The sequence below is a fragment of the Trichomycterus rosablanca genome, chromosome 18 (genome assembly GCF_030014385.1).
Source record: "Trichomycterus rosablanca isolate fTriRos1 chromosome 18, fTriRos1.hap1, whole genome shotgun sequence".
Taxonomy (NCBI): domain Eukaryota; kingdom Metazoa; phylum Chordata; class Actinopteri; order Siluriformes; family Trichomycteridae; genus Trichomycterus; species Trichomycterus rosablanca.
Genome location: NC_086005.1, coordinates 3,575,353 through 3,600,960, shown reverse-complemented (window position 1 = coordinate 3,600,960; position 25,608 = coordinate 3,575,353). Strand labels below are relative to the sequence as shown.

General features: G+C 42.9%; 2 protein-coding genes and 1 long non-coding RNA gene across 4 annotated transcripts in view; 1 reads left to right on the top strand and 2 right to left on the bottom strand.

The window, feature by feature from the left end:
• dpysl2b (dihydropyrimidinase like 2b) overlaps nt 1–1,049 on the bottom strand; it is a 39,138-nt gene extending 38,089 nt beyond the window's left edge. The window contains exon 1 of the mRNA XM_063014306.1: nt 963–1,049. The gene's annotated coding sequence lies outside the window, so the exon portion shown is untranslated. The remainder of the gene's footprint in view (nt 1–962) is intronic.
• LOC134332592 (uncharacterized) lies at nt 161–13,811 on the top strand. 2 transcript variants are annotated; one of them, XR_010015269.1, is made up of 2 exons: nt 161–204; nt 13,584–13,811. It is a non-coding gene; the product is annotated as an uncharacterized LOC134332592 (long non-coding RNA). The 2 variants fall into 2 exon arrangements; XR_010015268.1 differs by lacking the exon at nt 161–204 and adding an exon at nt 1,183–1,263.
• On the bottom strand, nt 8,640–23,724 carry bnip3lb (BCL2 interacting protein 3 like b). The gene is made up of 6 exons (XM_063014308.1): nt 23,625–23,724; nt 14,369–14,594; nt 13,332–13,401; nt 11,743–11,837; nt 11,000–11,149; nt 8,640–9,606 (listed from the first exon to the last, which is right to left on the bottom strand). Exons 1-6 carry the CDS (start codon nt 23,671–23,673, stop codon nt 9,558–9,560), a joined length of 639 nt encoding a protein of 212 aa, XP_062870378.1. The 5' UTR covers nt 23,674–23,724; the 3' UTR covers nt 8,640–9,557.
• Nucleotides 23,725–25,608: the final 1,884 nt, after the last annotated feature.

Sequence of the window (25,608 nt, the reverse complement as noted above, 5' to 3'; positions counted from 1 at the left end):
GACACGGGGAGAACATGCAAACTCTGCACAGAAAGGACCCGGACCGCCCCGGACCTTCTTGCTGTGAGGCGACAGTGCTACCCACTAAGCCACCGTGCCGCCCTTAGTAGATATAAACCTAGATAAAAATATGACACCCACCATTCCAGCAGAAGCTAAGGGAAAAGCTTCAGGACGGTTCCAGAATCGGTACCAAGGTGCAATGTAAGTGTTCCATTTTTTATAAAAAAAAATTTTCCATCCAGGGTGGCACGGTGGCTCAGTGGGTAGCACTGTCGCCTCACAGCGAGAAGGTCCCAGGTTCGATCCCCAGGTGGAACGGTCCGGGTCCTTTCTGAGTGGAGTTTGCATGTTCTCCCCATGTCTGCGTGGATTTCCTCCGGTGCTCCGGTTTCCCCCCACAGTCCAAAGCCCACAGTTAGGTAAACTGGAGATACAAAATTGGCTTTGACGGTTTTGATGTTGAACTTGAACTGATGAATCATGTGAATCATGTGTAACCTGTAACTACGTGTCCTGTCATGAGTGTAAAAATTAAAATCCTAATAAATCACATTACAGAGACGTTTTGAGATTCCACTGAGCCTTCAGAGATTCAGGTACAGTAGAAATGATTGTACAATTTTTACCCACCCTAGAAAAGCCTTGATAACAAGTAGCATTTAAAAAGCAAGTCACACAATGATTAATATAGAATCATTCACACACATGCACTCATTCATCCCTCACGTTAATCAAAGCATTCAATTATTCTTAAATTCTTAATACATTTAATTGTCGGTAAGCTACTAAATCAGTGTTCTTCGCGCATGCACACTAAAGCAAGCAGTAATTAGTTAGAAGTCGTGTTTAGGCGTGGTGCAGGCATGACATTCACTCAGAAATCTAACGTTTAGTGCGAATACATGTGAAGTCGGATTCAGAATCGCTTGGGTTGGGTGTTGGTGGGTTTGCAATATTACCGTGCAGCAGATTCGGTGCAGGCGGCGCTTCGGAGCTGCTCCAGATCTTCTCTTGCATGCAGCGCACAAGCTTCTCGTCCGGAAGTGATGCACTTTAACCGGGTTAAGAGTGCATTACACACCAGAGATGCTCTTTCTCCTGATCGATTTACTCGGTAGCTTCTATTGTCTTCTCGTGAATCACCGGTTCGTGCAGCGCGCACAGATGCACCAGTCCGTCTCCCAGTATAACACACCTATCAAAGCTGATATTTACATACAGGACTGGGCTCGGTTAAAATCCCAGACTGAGAAAAACCAGGTAAAGTTTTAATTTTACTTGATGTCTGGTGTAAGGAGTGGGCGATGTCTGCGCGTCCGCGGTGGCGTGTGCGTACTGCCCCGCCCAGGGCGCTGTCCCTTCAGCACCGAGCGAGCCATTACGCACACACACACACACACACACACATCACTGGAACCACAACCTTACTGAAGATCATTATTCATATGCCTTTAATCGTTTATCGTTAGTGACCGATTCATTTTGATCAGGTTTGCGGTGGATCCGGTGCCACCCTGAAACACGAGGTGCAAGGCAGAAATACTGCAAGGCGTAACAAACACACACACACACACACACACACACACATTCATTCATTCACTCACCTTAGCGCAACAATCCACCTTTAGATTTTGGAGGAGACCTGATACCCAGAAAAAAACCCACATGGACATGGTGAGAACATGCCAAACTTCTTATAGACACTGACTGAAGGTGAGATTTACGTCTAGGTCCCCATGCAGAACCTGACACTGGTACACTATTGTGTATTCAGAAAACCAACTCGTAAAACAGGTGTAAGACATCAATTATATAAAGGAAATCATATGCACCCAGCTTTGCAGCAACAGTTTAGGGAAGGCCCTTTCCAGTTCTATAAAGTCATGAAGGAAAGCTTGGTTTAAAGAAACACAGAGGCCTTCATTTGTTTATCCTTAGTGACCGATTCATTTTGATCAGGTTTGCGGTGGATCCGGTGCCACCCTGAAACACGAGGTGCAAGGCGTATCACACACACCCATTTATTCACTCACCTCAGCACAGCAATCCACCTTTAGACTTTAAAAGAAACCGGTAAACCCAGAAGAAACCCACACAGACAAGGTGAGAACATGCCAAACTTCTCACAGACACGGACTCAAGGTGAGATTTATGTCTAGGTCCCCATGCAGAACCTGACACTGGTGCACTATTGTGTATTCAGACACCCATTCTAACTTGTAAAACAGGTGTAAGACATCATTTATATAAAGGAAATCATATGCACCCAGCTTTGCAGCAACAGTTTAGGGAAGGCCTTCATTCGTTTATCTTTAGTGACCGACTTATTTTGATCAGGTTTGCGGTGGATCCGGTGCCACCCTAGAAACATAGGTACTGAAATACTGCAAGGCATAACACACACACCCGTTCCAGAGACACCTTAGAAGCATAGGTGCAAGGTAGGAATACTGCCAGGTGTAACACACACACACACACACACACACACACACACACACACACACACACACAGTCATTCACTTACCTTAGTGCAGCAATCCCCCTTTAGATTTAAGAGGAGACCTGATACCATATTGACAGGGTAAGAACATGCCAAACTACACAAAGACACTGACTGAAAATGAGCCATGCATCACACTGGTGCACTATTGTGTATAGGGCAGTTGTAGCGTACTGGTTAAGTCCCACCACTACCAGGTTGCCACAACCTTCAGTACGGCCCGTAGCCCTCATTTGCTTAGACAATACTGTCACAATGCTGCAAGTCGCCTGTGCCCATTCATACATTACAAATGCTCTGTTGACTGAATGGGCACAAATTCCCACAGACATTCTTTAAAGTCTTTTGGAAGCCTTCTCAGAAGAACGGCTGTTGTTATAGCTGAACAGATCACACAGAGATCACTTTATTTTAATACCATTTGTTTTTGAAATGGGGTGTCCAGTAAGCTCAAGGTCAAGTGTGCAAATACTTTTGGCCATATAGTGAATGTGTTCTCTCACTATACAGTGTGTGTGTGTGTGTGTGTGTGTGTGTGTTATTAATGTGGGATGGACTCATCTGTAGCTGGTAAAAATGCTGTGTAGCCTCTGAATTACCACGGAGCTCTTCATGTGGGTGGTCTGCAACGAGGCAGATTTTAAAAATAGAAATAAAGGGCTAGAGAAGAAACAGAAGGGAGCATTCATTGTTCATTGTTTTAGTGATTGTGTAATCTTAATCAAGATTAAAAAATGCATTTAAAAGGTCCAAACGATGAGATCAAGCCTTGATGCCATACTCAGAGAATCAGAAATCAAATTAGACTGGAACGTAACTGAAGGTTTAATGTAATAGAATCTGGTGAGAAATATTTTTGGCTCACATCGTATCAGAGTATGAGAACATCTGCTTCAGCCTATAGTGAGAGAACAAGTCATGATCTCATCTCTCTCTCTCTCTCTCTCTCTCTCTCTCTCTCTCTCTCTCAGCTGCTGCTGATAATGATATCATGGGATATGAAGCTTAGTGGGTGTTGGTGTCTGCACTGATATACAGCTCCACTTAACATATAGAAGCACTTTGAAGAACAACAGTTACTGACTGTATTCCATCTGTTTTTCTACACATTTTAGCCTGCTTTCACCCTGTTCTTCAATAGTCAGGACCACCACAGAGCAGGTATTATTTAGGTGGTGGATCATTCTCAGCACTGCAGTGACACTAACATGGTGGTGGTGTGTTAGTGTGTGTTGTGCTGGTATGAGTGGATCAGACACAGCAGCGCTGCTGGAGTTTTTAAAGTGTCCACTCACTGTCCACTCTATTAGACACTCCTACCTAGTTGGTCCACCTTGTAGATGTAAAGTCAGAGACGATCGCTCATCTATTGCTGTTGTTTGAGTCGGTCATCTTCTAGACCTTCATCAGTGGTCACAGGACGCTGCCCACGGGGCGCTGTTGGCTGGATGTTTTTGGTTGGTGGACTATTCTCAGTCCAGCAGTGACAATGAGGTGTTTAGGAACTCCAGCAGTGCTGCTGTGTCTGATCCACTCATACCAGCACAACACACACTTACACACCAGCACCATGTCAGTGTCACTGCAGTGCTGAGAATGATCCACCAACTAAATAATACCTGCTCTGTAGTGGTCCTGTGGGGGTCCTGACCATTGAAGAACAGGGTGAAAGCAGGCTAAAATGTGTAGAGAAACAGATGGACTACAGTCAGTAATTGTAGAACTACAAAGTGCTCCTATATGGTAAGTGGAGCTGATAAAATGGACAGTGAATGTAGAAACAAGGAGGTGGTTTTAATGTTATGGCTGATCGTGTACATTTACATTTATGGCATTTAGCAGACACTTTTATCCAAAGCGACTTACAGTACAGTGACAGTATATTATCTAAGCAATTGAGGTGTAAGGGCCTTGCTCAAGGGCCCAACAGTGGCAACATGGCAGTGGTGGGGCTTGAACCAGTGACCTTTTGATTACTAGTCCAGTACCTTAACCACTAAGCTACAACTGCCCCAACACACCTCGTTCAGCCACCATCCCCCAGACACAGCCCAAGAGGTCCTAATGTAAGCGCCCGGCTGGCCAATAGCACTACATTGGATACTACAATGGGTTCATTTTCAGTTCTTGTAGGTGCGAGAAGTGGTAAGTGGTAAGAAGCAACCGGCCCGGTTATACCAACTCAGAATACCCAAAACATTAACCTATTCACTTGAACATCTTGCCACATTCTGGTAGGTAGGAAATGTATGTGAATATGAAAGGAACCAAATGCTCAGAAATGGTGACAGGAAGCTGTGAGGTACCCAGGCTGCCCGCTGCCACCAGACACCATTCCTGTTTTTTTTTTTTTTTAACACATCCCTGTTGGAAGATTTCAGTATTGATAAACCAACAGTCGTTTGTCTGTAGATAAATGTCACAAATGTTAGTAAATCACTGTTTGCACTTACATTTTACTTGCGTGTTGTGTTCAGTGTTATGAAACCTGCACAAGTTAACCTTCTCATCCTGCCTTCGTCTCTCACTGCACTTCTCATGTCTTCAGGGAGAGAGAGACACACCCTGATTCCTCCTTCAGCCACTAGAGAGCAGTGTAGATCAGCACACATGTAGATGAACGTGGCAGTAGCCAGGAGGAAAAAATTAGGCATACTGGTACACATTTGGATGTTGATGATGGTAGAGTCTTTAACTACTTTTGGGATAGATGGTGTGATTGATAAAATATCTGGCCAAAGGAAAGTGGACACCCCTCCTAATTATTCACTTTAGTTGATGTTAAGGTGACATTTTACACTTTGGTTCCATTCATGACAAATCATGGGTAACCTGTAACTACCCGTCATATCAGTTCAAGTTCAACTTCAAAACCGTCACAGCCAATTTTGTACCTCCAGTTTACCTCACTCACCGGTCTTTGTACTGTAGGAGGAAACCGGAGCTCCCGGAGGAAACCCACCCAGACCTGGGGAGAACATGCAAACTCCACACAGAAAGTACCCGGAATAAAAACCAGGATCTTCTAGCTGTGAGGTGACAGTGCGACCCATCCAACAAGAAGCTGCTTAAAGCTAAATGAAGTTATAATTTATGTTAATGGTTTTAGTAGCTGAAAGTTTCTAATATAAAAAATAGCTAAAATCTAGATTTCTAAATACAACTCTTACAAAAATGACTGCATTTAAGGCTAAGTTAAAACATCATAGATTTAATACAATTAATATTACTGAATTGTGTCTCTAGTCATTTAAAAATATTTCTTCTATTGTAACATCACATCATGGAAGTAATTCTACTAGAACTTTTGTCAAATTAGGAGAAAAGGATTAAAAAACACTTCAATGTAAAATTATGTTCAAACAAAGGCTGTTCCTCAAATTTTAACGTCTATACGCTCGTCACTGATTTAAAATACATTTTACTTTAAAATACATTTTACTTTAAAATACATTTTACTTTGTGGTGTGGAGCTTTTAACCTTCACACTCCTCAGTCAGAATTTAAACCGAACACAAACAAATCAAGTAAAATCATTCATGAGTCTTTATGAACGCAAACCCAGTCGTCACACTGCACGATCTCAGGTATTACAACTCCAAGAAAGAAATGAAATTATAAGAGAAAATTAAATAAAACCAACATGTATGAAGCTTACTGACTGAAATGTGCTCGAGACAAAATATAACACACATCAGGAACACTGAAGCGAGAGGATAATAAATAGGTATAGCTGAACAAAGATCAGGAGAAATGCATTTGGCAGTAGTTCGGAAGATGCAGATGCTTAAAAACAACCAATACATAAAAATGTGTTTCTGATCTGAATTAAAAATTGCTGTTGCTGAATTTGACTAAACTGCAAAAGGATGGTAGAGCGTGATAAGGAAATATAAACTACTTTATCCTGGTCAGTTGCAGCAAGTCCGGGAGAACCCGCCGTCCTTCCTTTCACCCACATATTTGGCTAACTCTGACTGCTTGACCCCTGACCAGGTCTGTGGCACAGCTGAGACTCGAACTTGAATCCCAGCAGTGGTGTGCTAGCTGAATAGAGAGCTGCACCACCCGAATATTGTTTAATTCTGAAGAACAGTACACTCAGCTTGCTTCTTTAACGATTATTATTAAGAGTGAACATTAAAAGAAGATGGATAAACGTTCCAACCACACCCACTGCTTACCAAAGTATAAGTCAATGATATGAAATATATGCTTTTGAGTTTGTGCTAAGAGTTTGGGAAAGGTCCCTTCCTGTATTAGCTTTACTTTGCCTCTGTGAACTAATAAAATTTTTTTAATAGACCAGTTTGCTGAGCCCTGGCCTCAACCCAGTAAAACCAACTTGAACTGGAACGGCATTTGTAATCCAGGTCGTCTTGTTCAACATCCGTCCCTGACCTTATTCCCTTGACGGAAAGCTCAAGTGTACTGGGTACTGGACTAATAATCAGAATAAAATAAGGGGCAGTTATAGCCTAAAGTTTAAGGTACAGAACTAGTAATCAAAAGGTTGCAGGTTCAAGTGTTCCCACCACTGCTAGGTTGCCACTGTTGGGCCCTTAAGCAAGACCCTTAACCCCCAAGTTCCTAGACTGTGTACTGTCATAGTATTGTAAGTTGCTTCGGATAATGTTTGTTTGTTTATTAGGATTTTAACGTCGTGTTTTACACTTTGATTAGATTCATGACAGAAACGGTTGTTACTCATTACACAAGATTCATCAGTTCACAAGATTATATCCATGGACAATTTAGTATCTCCAGTGCACCTCACTCGCACGTCTCTGGACTGTGGGAGGAAACCAGAGCTCCCGGAGGAAACCCACGCAGACACAAGGAGAACATGCAAACTCCACACAGAAAGGACCAGGACCGCCCCACCTGGGGATCGAACCCAGGACCTTCTTGCTGTGAGGCAAGAGTGCTACCCACTTTGCCAACGTGCCGCATGGGATTTAACTTTCAACGGACTGTAGGATTTGGATAACAGTGTCGGCTAAATTAAATCCAATTAATAACTGGGCACAGACGTGATCCGAAATCTTGAAGCTGGAGGCTGTTTTGCTGTAGAAAAAGTCACAGAAGAGTGTGTGAGTTTTTGAATAAGACGAGCCCATACACAGACTTTTGTCTTTTTCAAAGCAGCAGAATTAAATTCAAGCTTTAATCACAAATTTCATTACAGATCAATCAGTTTTGTAATAACATAAAAATTTTGCACATATATAGTTTTTAGACCTGTAGTCTTTAGTGTGTATGATACAACTGCACGTTTTTCATGTTTTAAAAATTACAAATCTCTTGTTAGGGTAACATAAAAAGTTTTTGTTTTTTTTATTTCCCCCAATTTTCTCCCAATTTTCTCCCCTACTCTAGTCGTGTCCAATTACCCTGATTGCTCCTCTATACTGATTCGACCCTCCACCGCTGACTGAGGACGCCTCTCAACTGACACACGCCCCCTCCGACACGTGCTCAGTACAGACTGCATTTTCACCTGCACGAGTCGACTTGTTTCTACACTGTCTCACTGTCCATGTTATCAGCTCCACTTACCATATAGAAGCACTTTGTAGTTCTACAATTACTGACTGTTCTTCAATGGTCAGGACCCCACAGAGCAGGTATTATTTGGGTGGTGGATCATTCTCAGCACTGCAGTGACACTGACATGGTGCTGGTGTGTTAGTGTGTGTTGTGCTGGTATGAGTGGATCAGACACAGCAGCGCTGCTGGAGTTTTTAAACACCTCACTGTCACTGCTGGACTGAGAATAGTCCACCAACCAAAAATATATCCAGCCAACAGCGCCCCGTGGGCAGCGTCCTGTGACCACTGATGAAGGTCTAGAAGATGACCGACTCAAACAGCAGCAATAGATGAGCGATCGTCTCTGACTTTACATCTACAAGGTGGACCGACTAGGTAGGAGTGTCTAATAGAGTGGACAAGGAGTTGACTCAGTATTTAAAAACTCCAGCAGCGCTGCTGTGTCTGATCCACTCATACCAGCACAACACACACTAACACACCACCACCATGTCACTGTCACAGTGCTGAGAATGATCCACCACCTAAATAATACCTGCTCTGTGGTGGTCCTGACCATTGAAAAACAGTCAGTAATTGTAGAACTACAAAGTGCTTCTATATGGTAAGTAGAGCTGATAAAATGAACAGTGAGCGTAGAAACAAGGAGGGGGTCATAATGTTATGCCTAATCGGTGTATACTGATCAGCACTGTGCACAGAGAGCCACACCCTGATCAGCATTATTCCTCAGCCCTGTGCAGGCGCCATCAATCAGCCAGCAGGGGTCGTAACTGCACCAGTCGATACGATGTATTCGAAAACCCAGCTCTGGTGTGCTAGCGTATTTTACCGCTGCCCCACCTGAGCGGCTTGTCGAACGATCTTTTAAATATGTTCAATCATTTAGTATAAATATAAAGGTCACTGTGTCGTCTGGGAACAGAACCTTTTGTCGCTGAACAATTTTAATTCTTCAATCTGCAAATCACAGAATAAATGAAATTCTAATCAGCTTTAAAGAAACGTCTATAACACGGAAGGTGCTTTACTGTGCACTCGTAGTTTGACTCCTTTCGGGTCACATTTCAGGGTCTTTTCTTTGTTTACAGCCCACGATTTTAAAATAACATTGGGTCACAGCTTCGACTTTCCAGGACCAGGAGTCTCTCACTGGTTTGCTTTAACTCCCTCAGGCATGCACACCCCGAATGCTTGGCATTACCATAAACAAACCTACTAGAATTAAATTTAGGACAAATATATTAAAAGAGGGAAAAGCTGAGCGAAAGAAAACCCCAACTGCAGAATAACACTTGTTTGAGGTGCCGAGCAGGAGACGGGTATTAAAGAAATGAACTGAAATGAATCAAGACATTTTAAAGGAAAAGGAAAAAGAAAAGAAAACGATTACGGGGTGAGCATGAGCAGGATTGGGCCTTTCCTCGTACAAACGGCAACGTTCAACACTTTCGCACAACGCACATGAGCCACGCCTGAGGCACTGCAACACATTTGGTGCTCAGAAGGAGCTGGCAGGGGGGGTCGTCAGCCTTTTCCCGATATATACTCTGTAAAAAGGAAAAGAAAAACAGGTTAGAGATGAAGAAAAAGAGAAAAACATAAACATAAACATTAGCTGTGCACGTGTGCTCTCGAGATGTTACACTAGCTGCCCCCTGCTGGTCAAATGAGGAAACTACGACAGCATGCAGACTGGTGTGAACAAAGTTTGAGAGGTAAAGTTAACACTTTTTATTTTTTATTGACGCCTCAAATGTAATTTTATGACATTATGTAAAAACGTTTTTTAAGCAAGCACAGGCGAAAAAATTAAGGTGGAAATGTAAACTTATTTATTTTAATCTACATCAGAAAGATATGAGTTGAAATTACACCATTTAATGGAGATGCAAATGTATGTAATTCTGTTATCTGATAACTGATCATCATTAGTTGACAGTTAATTGTTAGCTGATAGAAGGATAAAAAACCCTGATCACTGTTCCATTCCAACATCCTTCATGCTAAATCCCTTTTAAGCAAGTTTTTTCCTTGCCACCGTCACCCTCGGTTTGCTCAACAGGGGTTTTTGGTCTGTCGGTCCTGGATTCTGTAACGTTGCTTTGTCTATTGTTGACAATGTCTATTGTAAAAAAAAGTGCTATACACATGAATACATTTGATTTCATTCATTTCATTTAGGCTAGCCCACCTGCCCTGAGATCTGGGTTCTGGGTTCAGCAGTGCTATCTGCTGGCAAGACGTCTACAAACGCATGACCGGCTATGTCTGAAAGGGGATGGCCAAAGTCCTGTGGTGGACTGGTGCCCTTTATAGAGTAATCCTGCCTCATGTTTACCCTGGGAATCGAACCCAGGAACTTCTTGCTGTGAGACGACAGTGCTACCCACTTCATACTGTAGCATTATACTGTAAATATAGAAATGAAGTCAGACTCCGTAGTGACACAAAACTGATGCTGTTTGTGATTTTAATGAGAAATGGTTCCACCGCTATGATTTAAATAACTGTTTACTCTCGGCTGCTTATGTATCATTTAGCAACTCATGTCTGTGTAGACGCACTGTTGGCCGATAGCACAACAGAGATTCCAACCCTGGTACTGCTGTGCCACAGGAGCACCCTTATGATTTCAATAACACAAACGTATAAAATGTTTTTTCTTATTTTTTAAAATTCTATTTATTTATTTCCCCCCTTTTCTCCCAACCTAATCGTATCTAATTATTCAGTATCTTGGTACAAACCTGTACCCTGACTGAAGAGGGCTGTACCTAACAAACGCCCCTCTGACACGAGCAGTAGCCAACCCATTCTGTCTGCCTGCCCAAAGCTGATTCACACAAAGAGCAGCGTTTTACAGCATCTCTAGAAATACTGACACAACTCTTATAAACAATATTAGCTCACGTTACAAAAAGTGAGTGTACACGTACTTACCCGAGCCCCAGGACTAGTAAGTGTGAGAGCAGCAGCGAGGGTAGGAACACTCGGAGAAACTCAGCGGAGAAGATCCCTCCCTTCTTCATGGCTCCAGTTTTCCTCATGCTGAGGGTGACGGTTCTCCTTGGGTGACGGAACTGGAATTCCCTGCCAAAGACACACGATCCGTTTATCATGGACGGATAGATAAATATCAACAGATATACACTCCGATAGTGGTCATTAATTTTGGTCTCTAAATAATCATTTGTAAAATGAGGCATGAACCAGCATGGTGGCGGGGTGGGTAGTATGAAGGGCCTGGGTTTGATTCCCCAGCCAGGCAGCCAGGGTCCTTTCTGTGTGGAGTTTGCATGTTCTCCCTGTGTCCGTGTGGATTTACTCTGTGTGTATCCTCCCACAAGTCCAAAGACATTTACAGTTACGGCATTTAGCAGACGCTTTTATCCAACTGAGGGTTAAGAGTAACCTGGCAGTGGTGGAGTTTGAACCAGCAACCTTCTGGTTACCAGTCCAAGACATCAACAACTAGGCCACAACTGTGGTCAGTTATTAGAGCTAATAGAAACTGTGTGTGTGTGTGTGTGTGTGCCCTGTGATGGACTGGCGACCTGTCTGGGGTGTTTTCTGCCTTTCGCCCAATAAATCGGACCCACAGTGACCCTGACAGGGATAAAGCAGTGGTAAAACAGACAATGAATGAATGAATGAATGAAGTGTGTGAATGTAGTACTACATACTTTGGCGGGACGTTCTCAGGTCTGCTAGACCAATCAGCCACCCAGTCTGAGTCCTTTATTAGAATCTCGTCGTCCTTCATCTTATCCATCACCTCCTAAACACACACACACACACACACACACACACAGAAGAATCATTACAACTACAGAAATAATTCCAGATGGTAACTGTTTTATTGCTGTTGGCCAATTTGATGAACGTAACCAGAGCCTGAAAGTAACCACTTCAAGATCCAGAGGAATAGTAAGAGCCACGTTGATCTGGGGTTCGAATCCCGGGCTGGGTTCACAAATACAAAAGGCACATGCCGTTACATGAACCTAGCCATTGCTGGGGACACATATCAGTGCCCCCTTAGTGCCATTCCCAAGCCCAGATAAATAGAAGGGTTACAAAAACTGTACCAAATCATACATGCAGATGAATGATTCGCTGTAGCGCCCCCTAATGGTAGCATCTGAAAGGAATCCAATTCATCCATTCATTATTTACAGTTAGATAGATACAGTAAATAGATAGACAGATAGATAGATGACAGACAGACAGATTGATAGAAAGATACTTCATTTTTTTTTAATTCTCTATTTTTTCAATCTTTCCCCCCTCAATTTTCTCCCCAATCTAGTCGTGTCCAATTACCCTGATTGCATCCTCCACTGATTCAACCCTCCACCGCTGACCGAGGACGCTTCTCAACTGACACACGCCCCCTCCGACACGTGCTCAGTACAGACCACATTGTTCACCTGCACGAGTCGAGTTCATATATACCGATCAGCACTGTGCACGGAGATCCGCACCCTGATCAGCATTATTCCTCAGCCCTGTGCAGGCGCCATCAGTCAGTCAGTAGGGGTCGTAATTGTCCCTAACCCTATGAACAACAGCCAATCGTTGTACATGCAGCCGCCCAGCCCAGCCGGATGGCAGAGCTGAGATTGGATACGATGTATTCGAAAACCCAGCTCTGGTGTGCTAGCGTATTTTACCGCTGCGCCACCTGAGCGGCCAGATAGATACTTCATTTATCCCAAGGAAAATTTTTGGCCTTCTGTAGTTAAACAAGCGGTCTCTTACTGCAAACCCAGTGATGTAACTGGCTTTCAAAATATGGTTTAGGAAATTATTGACCTCCAATAGTTAAAGAAGCAAAAGAAGAGAAACTAATACACATACAAATAAAGTAAGTAAAGTGAAGCGAATGTACAACATACATATATAAAATATATGGTACGCAATGCAAATTGTGCATCTGGTCTCTCTCTCTCTCTCTCTCTCTCTCAATATATATATATATTGAAATAAATATTAAGTGTAAAAAATATAATATCAAATATATAAGTATTAATGAGTACATTCAATTTTTTGCCATTTAGCAGATGCTTTTTATCCAAAGCAACTGACAGTAGTGTGACAGTATATTGTCTAAGCATTCGAGGGTGGAGCGCCTGGCAGTGGTGAGGCCTGAACAAGCGACATTTCAATTGCTAGTCCAGTTCCTTAACCACTAGGCTTCAACTGGCCTACATTTATTTAGATTATATATCACAGAAGACTGATTAAACAGTGATTTAACGTTTTTAAGCACCTGGTTCTCTCCTCTGTCCACGTCGAAGCTGATCTGACCTTCATCCTGAGGACTGCGGGGGCGTGGAGGACTGCAGAAGAGAAACGAACCATCATGAATGTTTAAAGTTTCCAACCAGAAACTATAAAATACTGTTCTACATCCTGTTGTAGGTCATTTAGCAAAGAATTAGGCTTCATTCAGTTTTATATGAGTAAAAATGATGACATATTATTAACACTGCAAGACCACAAAGATTAATATTTTTTTCAGGGTCGCAGCAGGCTCGGATCAGCCAGGAAAAACTCCACTGCCCTATGTCTTGTTTCCGGGACTTTATGGCACAGCGGTCTATCTACACAGACATGATGCTCTGGGCTGGATTGGCGCCCTGTACAGGGTGCTTCTGCCATGCGCCCAGTGTTTCCTCATGAAACCGGGTCACCCGCAACCCTGACCAGGATAAAGCCTTTGATGAAAATAAAAGTAAATGAAAGAATATTTCGTTTGTGCATTATTTCCTCACAGTTTAAAGATTGTTTCAGTCTGAATTTGAGGGTTATTGATCTGTGCCAGGGCGGCACTGTCGCCTCACGGCAAGAAGGTCCTGGGTTCGATCCCCAGGCGGGGTGGTCTGGGTCCTTTCTGTGCGGAGTTTGCATGTTCTCCACGTGTCTGCGTGGGTTTCCTCCGGGAGCTCCGGTTTCCTTCCACAGTCCAAAAACATGCAGTCAGGTTAACTGGAGACACTGAATTTTCCTATAGGTTAATGGGTGTGTGTGTGTGTGTGTGTGTGTGTGATTGCCCTGCGATGGACTGTCGCCCCGTCCAGGGTGCTACTGTGTGCCTTGAGCCCATTGAAAAGCTGGGATAGGCTCCAGCGCCACGACCCTAATTGGATATGTGGTTATAAAAGTGAGTGATCTGTGCCAGTTATTTATAAAATCATTATTCACGACTCCTCATTTATGACGAATCACAAATCTACAAGTGTTCGATTCAAGCCTTTTTTGTAAAAGCCGTGTACCACGCTCTGGACTCGATCTGGCGGTCACTACCTGTCGCAGGACGAGTTGCTGCGGCTGGACTCATGCTGAGCATCAAGCAGGATCTTCTCCATGTCTCCGTTATGGATGGACGAGGACGAGGGCACGTGCTCCAGCCCTCCCACCATCCCGTCGTCCTCCTCCACTACTTGGGCCAGACCGGGAGGGGCCTGCGAGGTGCCTGAGGCCTGCAACGACCCTCCTACGTTTCTGTTCATCTCGAGCTCCACCCATGAGCCTGAGGAGGGAGAACGTGATGGTGTAAGAACTGAGAACAAGGAGAAGATACTACACGCTCACAGATTCAAATTTATGGCATTTAGTAGATGCTTTTATCCGAAGCGACCTACAGCTGTGACCCGACATGATGCAAGAGATTGAGGGCTAGGTGCCTTGCTCAGGGGCCAGAACTCCTGATCACTAGTCCAGTACCTTAACCTTAGCTTACTAGGAAACACTGATCTACTCTATAGTTCATGTTATAGAGTAGCGGCATGTACTCCATAAATTAATTTATTTAATATGTTTTCTTTAATAAATAAGGCTATTTTAATAATAATTGCTATTAACAGGTTTGAGTGTACATAGTTATATCTTTGTGCAAGGTATAGTTATACAATTATGACCGACATAACGCAAGCAACTGAGGGCTTTACTCAGGAACCCAACTGTGGCAGCCTGGAAGTATGGCTTGAACCAGCAACCTTCCAACTGGCAGTCCATTCCAGTCCAGTCGATTGATGGTCCAGTACCTTAACCACTCCCAGTAAGCTACCAGTTCTCTTTATTACCTTAACGGCTAAGCTGGCACTGCCCTTCAGCTTCTGATCCCAAGGTATCAACTAGGGGCAGATCTTGACCATTAGCTGACAAGCTTCCTATTAAAATCCCATCCAAAAAAAGAATAAGTTTTACATCAGCGAGGCTTCATTGGGTAAAAAAGCCTGAACTATTTTCACTGAACCTCCTTTTCGCTCATAAATCATGAACAGTTTATGCAACTGCTTTCATTCTTTGGAACTGAGACAGAAACTGGTCTCTTATCGCAAACACAGTGATGTAACTGGCTTTCAAATGATGGTTTAGGGAAAAAAATTAAGCTCTAGCATTAAAGAGCCTTTGTTTGAGACAGAAGAACTAATACAAATACAAATATAAACAATATATTGGTTATATGATTATAGGTTTGAGTATATACAATAAGAGCAATAATATACATTGTTTTATATACATAGGTATATATAAGGATAAACAGTGAATATAAAGAATACTGTGGGAGGAATAGCACAGAGCCGATAACACAGCTGAGATGGCGTAACAGACCACTACATCACCAGAGAGCCTGGATGAATCCATATACATTAACAAAGCGGCAAATGTGTGTACAATGAGTTCTGTTTACACTGGAACCTCATAAACCACTTAAACCAGCCAGTTTAGGCAACAATCGTCCAGCTGACACAGTTAAATACAGAGAAACATTTAGTCACAGTGGAATGTATCATAAGCCTTGTGTGGTCAAAGCTCTATTCACAGCAGAATAAATAAAGAATACAAACACCTACTTTCTCCCTGTATAACCCCAGTGATATACAAACCGAGGCTTATTTAGTAAAAAACACACACACAGACAACAAAAGCATAAGAACCAGGTCTTTATATCTTTCGTAATTTGGCATGGTGGCCTCTCATCCTCACAGACACCAGCTACCGTGTTTACAGACACGACCGACTACGCAAGAGACAATCGGAGCACAAATCTGGTGTTTCTGGTGATTAGGAAACTGCCTCTTTCCCAGGGACACGAAAAAAGAAAAGCTTCAGCAGCAGAACACGATTTCCTCCGACTAAGTAAACACGAGGGTCATGTGACTGGAGCCCTTTGACTTGGCTCGAAAGGGAGTTGGGTATTTTGATGAGCCAGCAGGAAACATATCAGCGTGCGCACACACACGCAGGCACGTACACACACACACACACACACACACACCCGGTGGCCATGCCACAGTGGAGGCTGAACATTCAGATCATGCCTAAATGATAAAAACACACGTCAAGTGAGAACGACGTGATACTAATGCTGTTAAAATACCAGAGCTGTCGACATGGTCACATCAACCGAGGCTTCTGACCTGCAAAATCACTCTCGCTAACCAAGAGAAGAAGGTCCTGGGTTCGATTCCCGGGTGGAGCGGTCCGGGTCCTTTCTGTGTGGGGTTTGCATGTTCTCCCCGTGTCTGTGTGCGTTTCCTCCGGGAGCTCCGGTTTCCTCCCACAGTCCAAAGACAGTCAGGTTAGTTGGAGATAGTAAAGCCCCCCTAGGTATAAGTGTGTGTGTGTGTGTGTGTGTGTGTGTGTGTTTCCTGACATCCACTCAGTGATTCTGACCCACTGCAACCCTGAACAGGATAAATTGGTGGTAAAACAGGCAATGAATAGATGAATGAATGATCTACATACACAATAGCATCTACTTGACACGGGTTTTACCTAATTTATACCTTACACTATATAGACAAAAGTATTGGGACACCTGACCATGATTCTGTCATTCCTTCATAGCTTTAATAACATCCACTTTTGTGGAAAGCCTTTCTACATGACTTTTGTGGGTTTCTGTGGGAATCTGTGCCCATGCACTCAACAGAATCAGTAATGTCAGGCGCTGATGTTGGAGGAGAAAGCCTGGCTTGCTGGAGCCTATCCCAGCTTTTCAATGGGCGCAAGGCACACAGTAACACCCTGGGCGAGGCGCCACTCCCTCGCAGGGCAGACAAACACACACACACACACACACACATACAGCTATAGGACAATTCAGTGTCTCCAATTAACCTGACTGCTTGGGTCTGGACTGTGGGAGGAAACCCACGCAGGCACGGGGAGAACATGCAAACTCCGGACTCTTGCTGTGAGGCGACAGTGCTACCCACTTAGCCACCGTGCCGCTGTTAGCGATACATGTTGCAGAGAAAAATTTAATCAGGTAGCCTAGTGGGTAGAGCTGGCCTATCAATCGGGAGACTGATAGGACTGTTGGGCCCTTAAGAACGGCCCCTAACCCTGTCTGCTACAGGGGAGCTGTAAAAGCTGGGATATACAGAGAAAGAATTTTACTGTACTGTACAGATGTATATGTTTTTATAATAAATAAAGGCTTCTAGAGGGGGTGTCCTCATACTTTAGGCCATACGATGTACCTTGTGGATATTTTTTCCATTTGTTAACCTACATGCTAACGCTTCCCAGAGCTGTACAGAGCACAGACAATAACTTTCACACCAGCTCTATTTGATTGTGATGCACTTCCATCATGTGCTCACTTCTTTGGTTTAGTGCAGGTTTTTTTTAATAGTCATGAGCCGCTCAGGTGGCGCAGTGGTAAAACACGCTAGCGCACTAGTCGAGGGATAATGCGTGGATCAGGGTGTGTCTCCCTGCGTACAAAGCTGACCTGCATCGCCTCAATCGGGGCGAGTAGACCAGTACAGAGGAACCATAACAAAACAAATGGCCCCTTGTGGAGGCTTTAAGATACACCTCATAAACCACAGTGGGACCAGATCGCCACCGTTTTTATTAATGAAGTATATTTAGTTTTAGTTTCGTCTGATGTATTATTTGTGCTGGCTGGGTTGCAGTGAAAATAATGGACAGAACGTGGGTCCTTGTTTTAGAGCACCGATCTTTCGTAAGCTTTTGTGTGTTTACGTACGGTGGCATGTAAATTAGCTAGCAGTATGCCACTGACGGAGATAACGTCAAGGGATTTGCATCATATTTAAGCCTGGTACACTTGATTGACAGCACAGAATAACTGTAAATAATTATGACATGACAGTATGAACAAAATATCCTGTTACTCTACATGCTACAGGATTCATTTTCTTACTTCATTTGCTGCTGCATCGTTTAACTGAAAGAGACTGAATTCAAATCAAAATCCAGCAGAAACGTTTACAGTTTAAAATCTGTATTAATTTTAATAGCCATAACATAAACAATTAAATTAGATTATTCAATATTTGTCGTGGTATTACAGACTTACTGCACTGCTGCACCTCCCTCCATGCGTCCCACGTGCTTTCTCCTCGAGCGCTCGAGCATTCTGTGCCGCGCGAGATCAGCATTTCACATTCGACTCCTCACAGAAGCTTGTTAGATGGAAAGTGGGCAATGTTCTCATACTTTAATGTGACCGTTTCCTCGGCCGAAAGAGGAGCGAAGTGGAACTCGACTGACGAACTGAAGACGGTTCATCAGTTGTTTGTATTTAGCTGTGTCACTATGGACTAACCAATACTAATCAATACTAACCGACTAACCAATACTGAAATTCGTTGATTTTAAGAATTGATTTTTAGCAATCAGTTGCAGCCCTAACATTTGGTATATTGACATTGATTAATTTCTAGTAATATTTTTTTGCATTTACTGATATTTGGTTACATTTTGGGACTCTCTGCCTTCTAGCCAAATTAAATTCTTTAATTTTACACTAATCTCATCACAACTCCGTGGGAATATAGGGTCTCACGAAGGTATTTTTGGGATGAAGTTACATCCCCCATAATAACACAAATACAGAAAACAAAAACATTTAAATTTTCGGCATTTAGCGGACGCTTTTATCCAAAGCGACTTACAGTTATGACTGAACATGATTTGGAGCACCTGAGGGTTAGGGCCTTGCTCAGGGGCCCAACAGTGGCAACTTGGCAGTGGTGGGGCTTGAACTGGCAACCTTCTGATTACTAGTCCAGTATCTTAACCACTGAGCTACCACTGCCCCGCCAAAAACAAGCGCTTCTTTTCACTAGATTCACTCACTCGCCCACTTTCTTAACCGCTTATCCAATTAGGGTCGCTCTGCTGGAGCCTATCCCAGCTTTTCAATGGGCGCAAGGCGCACAGTAACACCCTGGACGGGGCGCCAGTCCATCGCAGGACACACACATATGGAGCAATTCACCTACAGAGCAATTCAGTGTCTCCAATTAACCTGACTGCACGTTTTTGGACTGTGGGAAGAAACTCCACACAGAACCGCCCCACCTGGGGCTCGAACCCAGGACCTTCTTGCTGTGAGGCGAAAGTGTTACCCACCGAGCAACAAGATTATTTTTCATTGTTATTATTTTATTTAAATTGTTGTATCTGCTGCTGTATGGAGGGTGCTATATGAATAAATATATTACAATTATTATTATAACTATTCAGACTAATTTAAGCCAAAAACCACAGGTGGGATATCAGATCAGATGGAACATATTTTATGAAACCGTTCCACACATATGTATTGACTCACATCACACCGTATACCACTACAATAACACTGCCTGCTGAATGCTAATGCTCCTCCGAAGTCAAATGATATGGATGTTTACTGTGTGTTTTCCAGGTACCACAGCTCAGCTATAAGAAGAGAGCTAATCCAGACAAGCCTGTCTGGAAAAATAAAAACAATGCCAGACTGGAATGGAGTGGAAACTTGAACGTGCAGTTAGATAAGAGGGACTAAACACTGGATCACTGCACACGTAAGGCATGTACACAGATCCTCGGCTGGCCTGAGAGTAAACCACCACTCAGCATTTCTGTGTTGGCAGAGCTGGAAGTTGGAGATGTCAACGCCAGCAGTGTAAGCCCCGGAGCTTACAATGACTTACGTATTCGCCAGTCTATTTCTAGTAGTGGGTGAACGTTTCGGACGTGTGGAGCGTGCAGAAAAGTTACAAGCTGAATTTTAGCGGTTTGTAGACAGACAAACCAGAGAGCAAATGTTCACTTCTGTCTGAGTAATATACACCGATCAGCCATAACATTAAAACCACCTCACTGTCCATTTTATCAGCTCCACTTACCATATAGAAGCACTATGTAGTTCTACAATTACTGACTGTAGTCCATCTGTTTCTCTTACATACTTTACAGGACCACCACAGAGCAGGTATTATTTAGGTGGTGGATCATTCTCAGCACTGCAGTGACACTGACATGGTGGTGGTGTGTTAGTGTGTGTTGTGCTGGTATGAGTGGATCAGACACAGCACCGCTGCTGGAGTTTTTAAATACCGTGTCCACTCACTGTCCACTCTATTAGACACTCCTACCTGGTTGGTCCACCTTGTAGATGTAAAGTCAGAAACGATCGCTCATCTATTGCTGCTGTTTGAGTCGGTCATCTTCTAGACTTTTAGACTTCTAGACTATTCTCAGTCCAGCAGTGACAGTGAGGTGTTTAAAAACTCCAGCAGCGCTGCTGTGTCTGATCCACTCATACCAGCACAACACACACTAACACACCACCACCATGTCAGTGTCACTGCAGTGCTGAGAATGATCCACCACCTAAATAATACCTGCTCTGTGGTGGTCCTGTGGGGGTCCTGACCATTGAAGAACAGCATGAAAGGGGATAACAAAGCATGCAGAGAAACAGATGGACTACAGTCAGTAATTGTAGAACTACAAAGTGCTTCTATATGGTAAGTGGAGCTGATAAAATAGACAGTGAGTGTAGAAACAAGGTGGTTTTAATGTTATGGCTGATTGGTGATTGTAGTACCAAAACAAACGCTGTTTTATCCAAACCAGGTGACAAATGTGATTATCCCCAAACAGCTGGACCTAAATAATTAATATCCAAATCCCTTTGGATAACACAGTAACCCACTTTCACACAAAATGACATGCTGGCTAAAAAAAGAAACAAACTGTGTCTGTCCAAACAAACACCACACAACAGATTAAGTAAACCATTCCTCTTTTTGAACAATTAAATATCAGCACGTACAAGACACAGAATGATCCAGGACTCTGTTAATCTGTGTCTTTATTTTTCACGCCAGCTTTGAGCTCAGCCAACAGCAAAGTGTCGAGTGGCACCGAACTCACAACCTGTTGACAGTCAGGACAGCAGATGACTTTACATCTTACTGAACACAGCCTGTCATCATATTTGGAAGGACTGAGCAATAGGATGATATAATGCAGCTATTCTGATATATTACAACATGATACACAAAATGTCACAGGTACAGGTCGTACAGTACTTATATAACACTAAACATCATCATCATCATCATCATCATCAGCCAGAGAAACATGACATAAAGGGTTTGATATCACCTCAGAGTGAGTTGTGTAGCTAATACTCTCCAGTCTAGTGTTATAACATCCTTACATTAAAAAAACCCCAACTTATTTATTAGGATTTTAACATCATGTTTTACACTTTGGTTACATTCATGACAGGAACGGTAGTTACTCATTACACATAAGGTTCATCAGTTCAAGTTTAATATCAAACACAGTCATGGACAATTTTCTATCTCCACTTTACCTCACTTGCACGTCTTTGAACTTTGGGAGGAAACCCACGCAGACACGGGGAGAACATGCAAACTCCACACAGAAAGGACCCGGACCGCTCCACCTGGGGGATCGAACCCAGGACCTTCTTGCTGTGAGGCGACAGTGCCACCCAGTTGAAAGAAATCACCAGATAACATGTCAGTTAAACCTGAACTCATGTCCTTGAGTGTGGCGAACACAATCCTCTACAATATATACAGTATATATATATATAAATAAAAGCAGTGCTAATTGTTAAGCATTAAAGTAGGTGTGCCAGCCAATGAAACAGGTAAACACGACATGGGAGAATGAATTCCACTAATTATAAGCAAATTCAGGGAGGTTGGGTGGCGGCTGGCGCAGCAGCAAATTGTGCTAGTCCAATACCGCTGGGATCCAGAGTAAAAACTGAATTGTGCAGATTATTTTTTCAAAAACAATAATAATAAATAAATAAAAATGTGTGTATGCTCAAGAAATTGGCAGCTACCTTCGAGAAAATACGAACACTAGGATTTGCATTGGATCCAAGTGGTGCAAAAATACACCAGAGCTTTAAAACACCAATAAATAAACTACAAAAGCTTTGGTTATTTGACTGTAATAGCTTGTAATCATTTGTAAAGTTATTTAAGAACTGGGGTGGCACAATGCGGGTCTGGGTCCTTTCTGTGTGGAATTTGCATGTTCTCCCTGTGTCTGCGTGGGTTTCCTCCGGGAGCTCCGGTTTCCTCCCACAGTCCAAAGACGTCCAAGTGAGGTGAATTGGAGACACTAAATTGTTCATGACTGTGTTTGATATAATCTTGTGAACTGATGAGTCTTGTGTCATGAGTAACTACCGTTCCTGTCATGACTGTAACCCAAGTGTGTAAAACATGACATTAAAATCCTAATTAATTAATAAATAAATAAACTGCTGGGATCCAGAAGAGGAACATTTTGCAAAATAAATAAATAAAAATGTGTGTATGCTCAAGAAATTGGCAGCTACCTTTGAGAAAATATGAATACTAGGATTTGCATTGGATCCAAGTGGTGCAAAAAAACACAAGTGAAGCTTTAAAGCACCACTTTTTCTGTTTAATAACTAAACTAACAAAGCTTTGGTTCCTTAAATTCAATAGCTTGTAGTAATTTGTAAAGTTATTGAAAAGTTAAACTCCATCACAATTCAAAAACACCTGAAACAGGTTGAGGTGAATAAAAGCAACATTTAACTGTCCTAAAAAAAAAGAAATAAGGCATATACACTAGCAAGATTTACACTATTTCACCCATTTAAAAGTATTTTCCAAAAAACACATTAGAAACGCATTAAGTGTTCAGTATTTAGGCTTACCGTTTACCTAAATACTGCAGTTCAGTTAATATTATCTGGCTAACCACAGTATTCCACTTTACACAAATACATCAACGTTAATGTAATAAACTCAACATAAATTGTGTATTTGTTTCACAATGTAATTATTAAAGCCAGAAAACACATTAACAATAGATGTTTTGCAAGTAAATTATAATAAACAGATAATAAACACACAGTTAACGTCACCAATCTCCATGTTTTCAGTCTTGTTGACAATGATGAACAGAACGTGTTAACGGTTAACAATAGCGTTCGTGTTTGTGATTGGTCCAGAGCCTCTCAATCATCCAAACAGTCCCGCCTCTCCACGAATCTGCGCACTGTCATTGGCTACTACGGTTGTCAATAGCGCTATTTAAACCCCCCTCCTCCGTCAGCTGTAGCTGATCTGAAGTGTTTGTTTTGAAGTCGGAAAATCAGTTTTTCGCACCTCACAAACGTTAAAAAGTCCAAAAAACGAGCGAACACGACAGAATAAACTCTACACTTTCCATCCACACGGCTGACAGTGTGATTTAACGCGTGGAAATGCATGAAACGTACCGTTTAATCCCGGCTCTCCGGTGCTGAGTGCGGCCGCTGAGTCGGTCATCGCGTCTCTGAGGAGAATCGACGTGTGTGAGCCTGTGGCACGCGCACACGCGCGCGCACGCAGCGATCAGCGGTTAACCGCGTGCACAGTGGTCGAGTCTGCTCGTGCGCTGCTGTATAACGGTACCGGATTAAGTAATGCTCATCCTGGTCACGGTGGGTCCGGAGCCTACCCATTACACCCTGTCATTTAGCAGACGCCTTTAACCAAAGCGAGTTACATTACAGTTACAGAATACAGTCTGAGCAATTGAGGGTTAAGGGCCTTGCTCAAGGGCCCAACAGCAGCAACCTGGCAGTGGTGGGGCTTGAACCAGTGACCTTCTGATTACTAGTCCAGTACCTACGGCTCACTAATTTAACATCTACATTTGTGGCATTTAATTAACAGACGCCTTTATCCAAAGCGACTTACATTACAGCTACACTATACAGTCTGAGCAATTGAGGGTTAAGGGCCTTGCTCAAGGGCCCAACAGTGGCAACCTGTCAGTGGTGGAGCTTGAACCAGCGACCTTCTGATTACTAGTCCAGTACTTTAACTACTAGGCTTTACATTTGTGGCATTTAGCAGACGCCTTTATCCAAAGCAACTTACATTAGTTACAGTATACGGTCTAAGCAACTGAGTGTTAAGAGCCTTGCTCAAGGGCCCAACAGCAGCAATCTGGCAGTGGTGGGACTTGAACCAGCGACCTTCTAAATACTAGTCCAGTACCTTAACCACTAGGCTGTGGCTCACTAAGTTTACATTTACATTTGTGGCATTTAGCAGACACCTTTATCCAAAGCCACTTACAATTATGAATAAATACAGTCCAGTACTTTAACCACTAGGCTACAGCTGGTGGACGAGCATTTTCTTACAAAGCTCCACAACTTTGGAATAATCTTCCTGCCTCTGTTCGGGATTCGGACACAGTCTCAATGTTTAAGTCTAGACTGAAAACATATTTATTTTCTCAGGCTTTTGATTAACACAGACAAAGGCGCAGAGCTTGGGGGTTGTCCGATCACTCCGGTTTGGGTAGGAGAGGTGGGCGCTGATGTCCTGTGAAAGCCTTCATGACCTTGTTACCTGCTCGCTCTCCCTTTTAGTTATGCTGTAATAATTAGGGCTGCCGGAGTCTAAAACTCTCTGTAAAACTGTTTTACTCAACTAGCATTGTACATTATTAACTACATTCTTTGTTGTTTTACTCCAAAGGCATTCTGATGGAAACCGGTTTACCCGCCGAGGTTAAGGATTAAAGTCGAGACTGCCGTGACAACGATGCTGCTCCTGCCGGATGTGACGGGTCTGGAGTAATTGCACCAAGAATGACAAGAAATCACTACAGACATTATTGAAGACTACAGCGAAGAACAACTCTATTATTATTTATCTATTTATTACCAGTTATAACTTTTAGATCATTTAATTCTGTGTTCGTATGCTTTATGTAAATCGTGTATTTATTTAAAGTATCCTCCAGGCCACCCAAGAAGGACGGGCCCTGCTTAGTCTGGTTCCTCTCAAGGTTTCTTCCTGTAATTTTCAGGGAGCTTGCCACAGTCGCCCTCGGCTTGCTCAACAGGTTTTTTTTTGTATCTGTTGGTCCTGGATTTTGTAAAGTTGCTTTGAGACAATGTATATTGTAAAAAGCGCTATATAAATAAAGTTGACTTGACTACGGCTCACTAAGTTTACATTTTCTGCATTTAGCAGACACCTTTATCCAAAGCTACTTACAGTACAGTTACAGTATACAGTCTGAGCAATTGAGGTTTAAGGGCCTGGCTCAGGGGCCCACAGTGGCAACTTGTTGAGTGGGGCTTGAACCGGCAACCTTCTGCTTACTAGTCCAGTACCTTAATCACTAAGCCACCACTGCCACACCTAGAAGCATTTCAAAGTAACCAATATACTTACTGGCATGGTATGAGAAACCACACA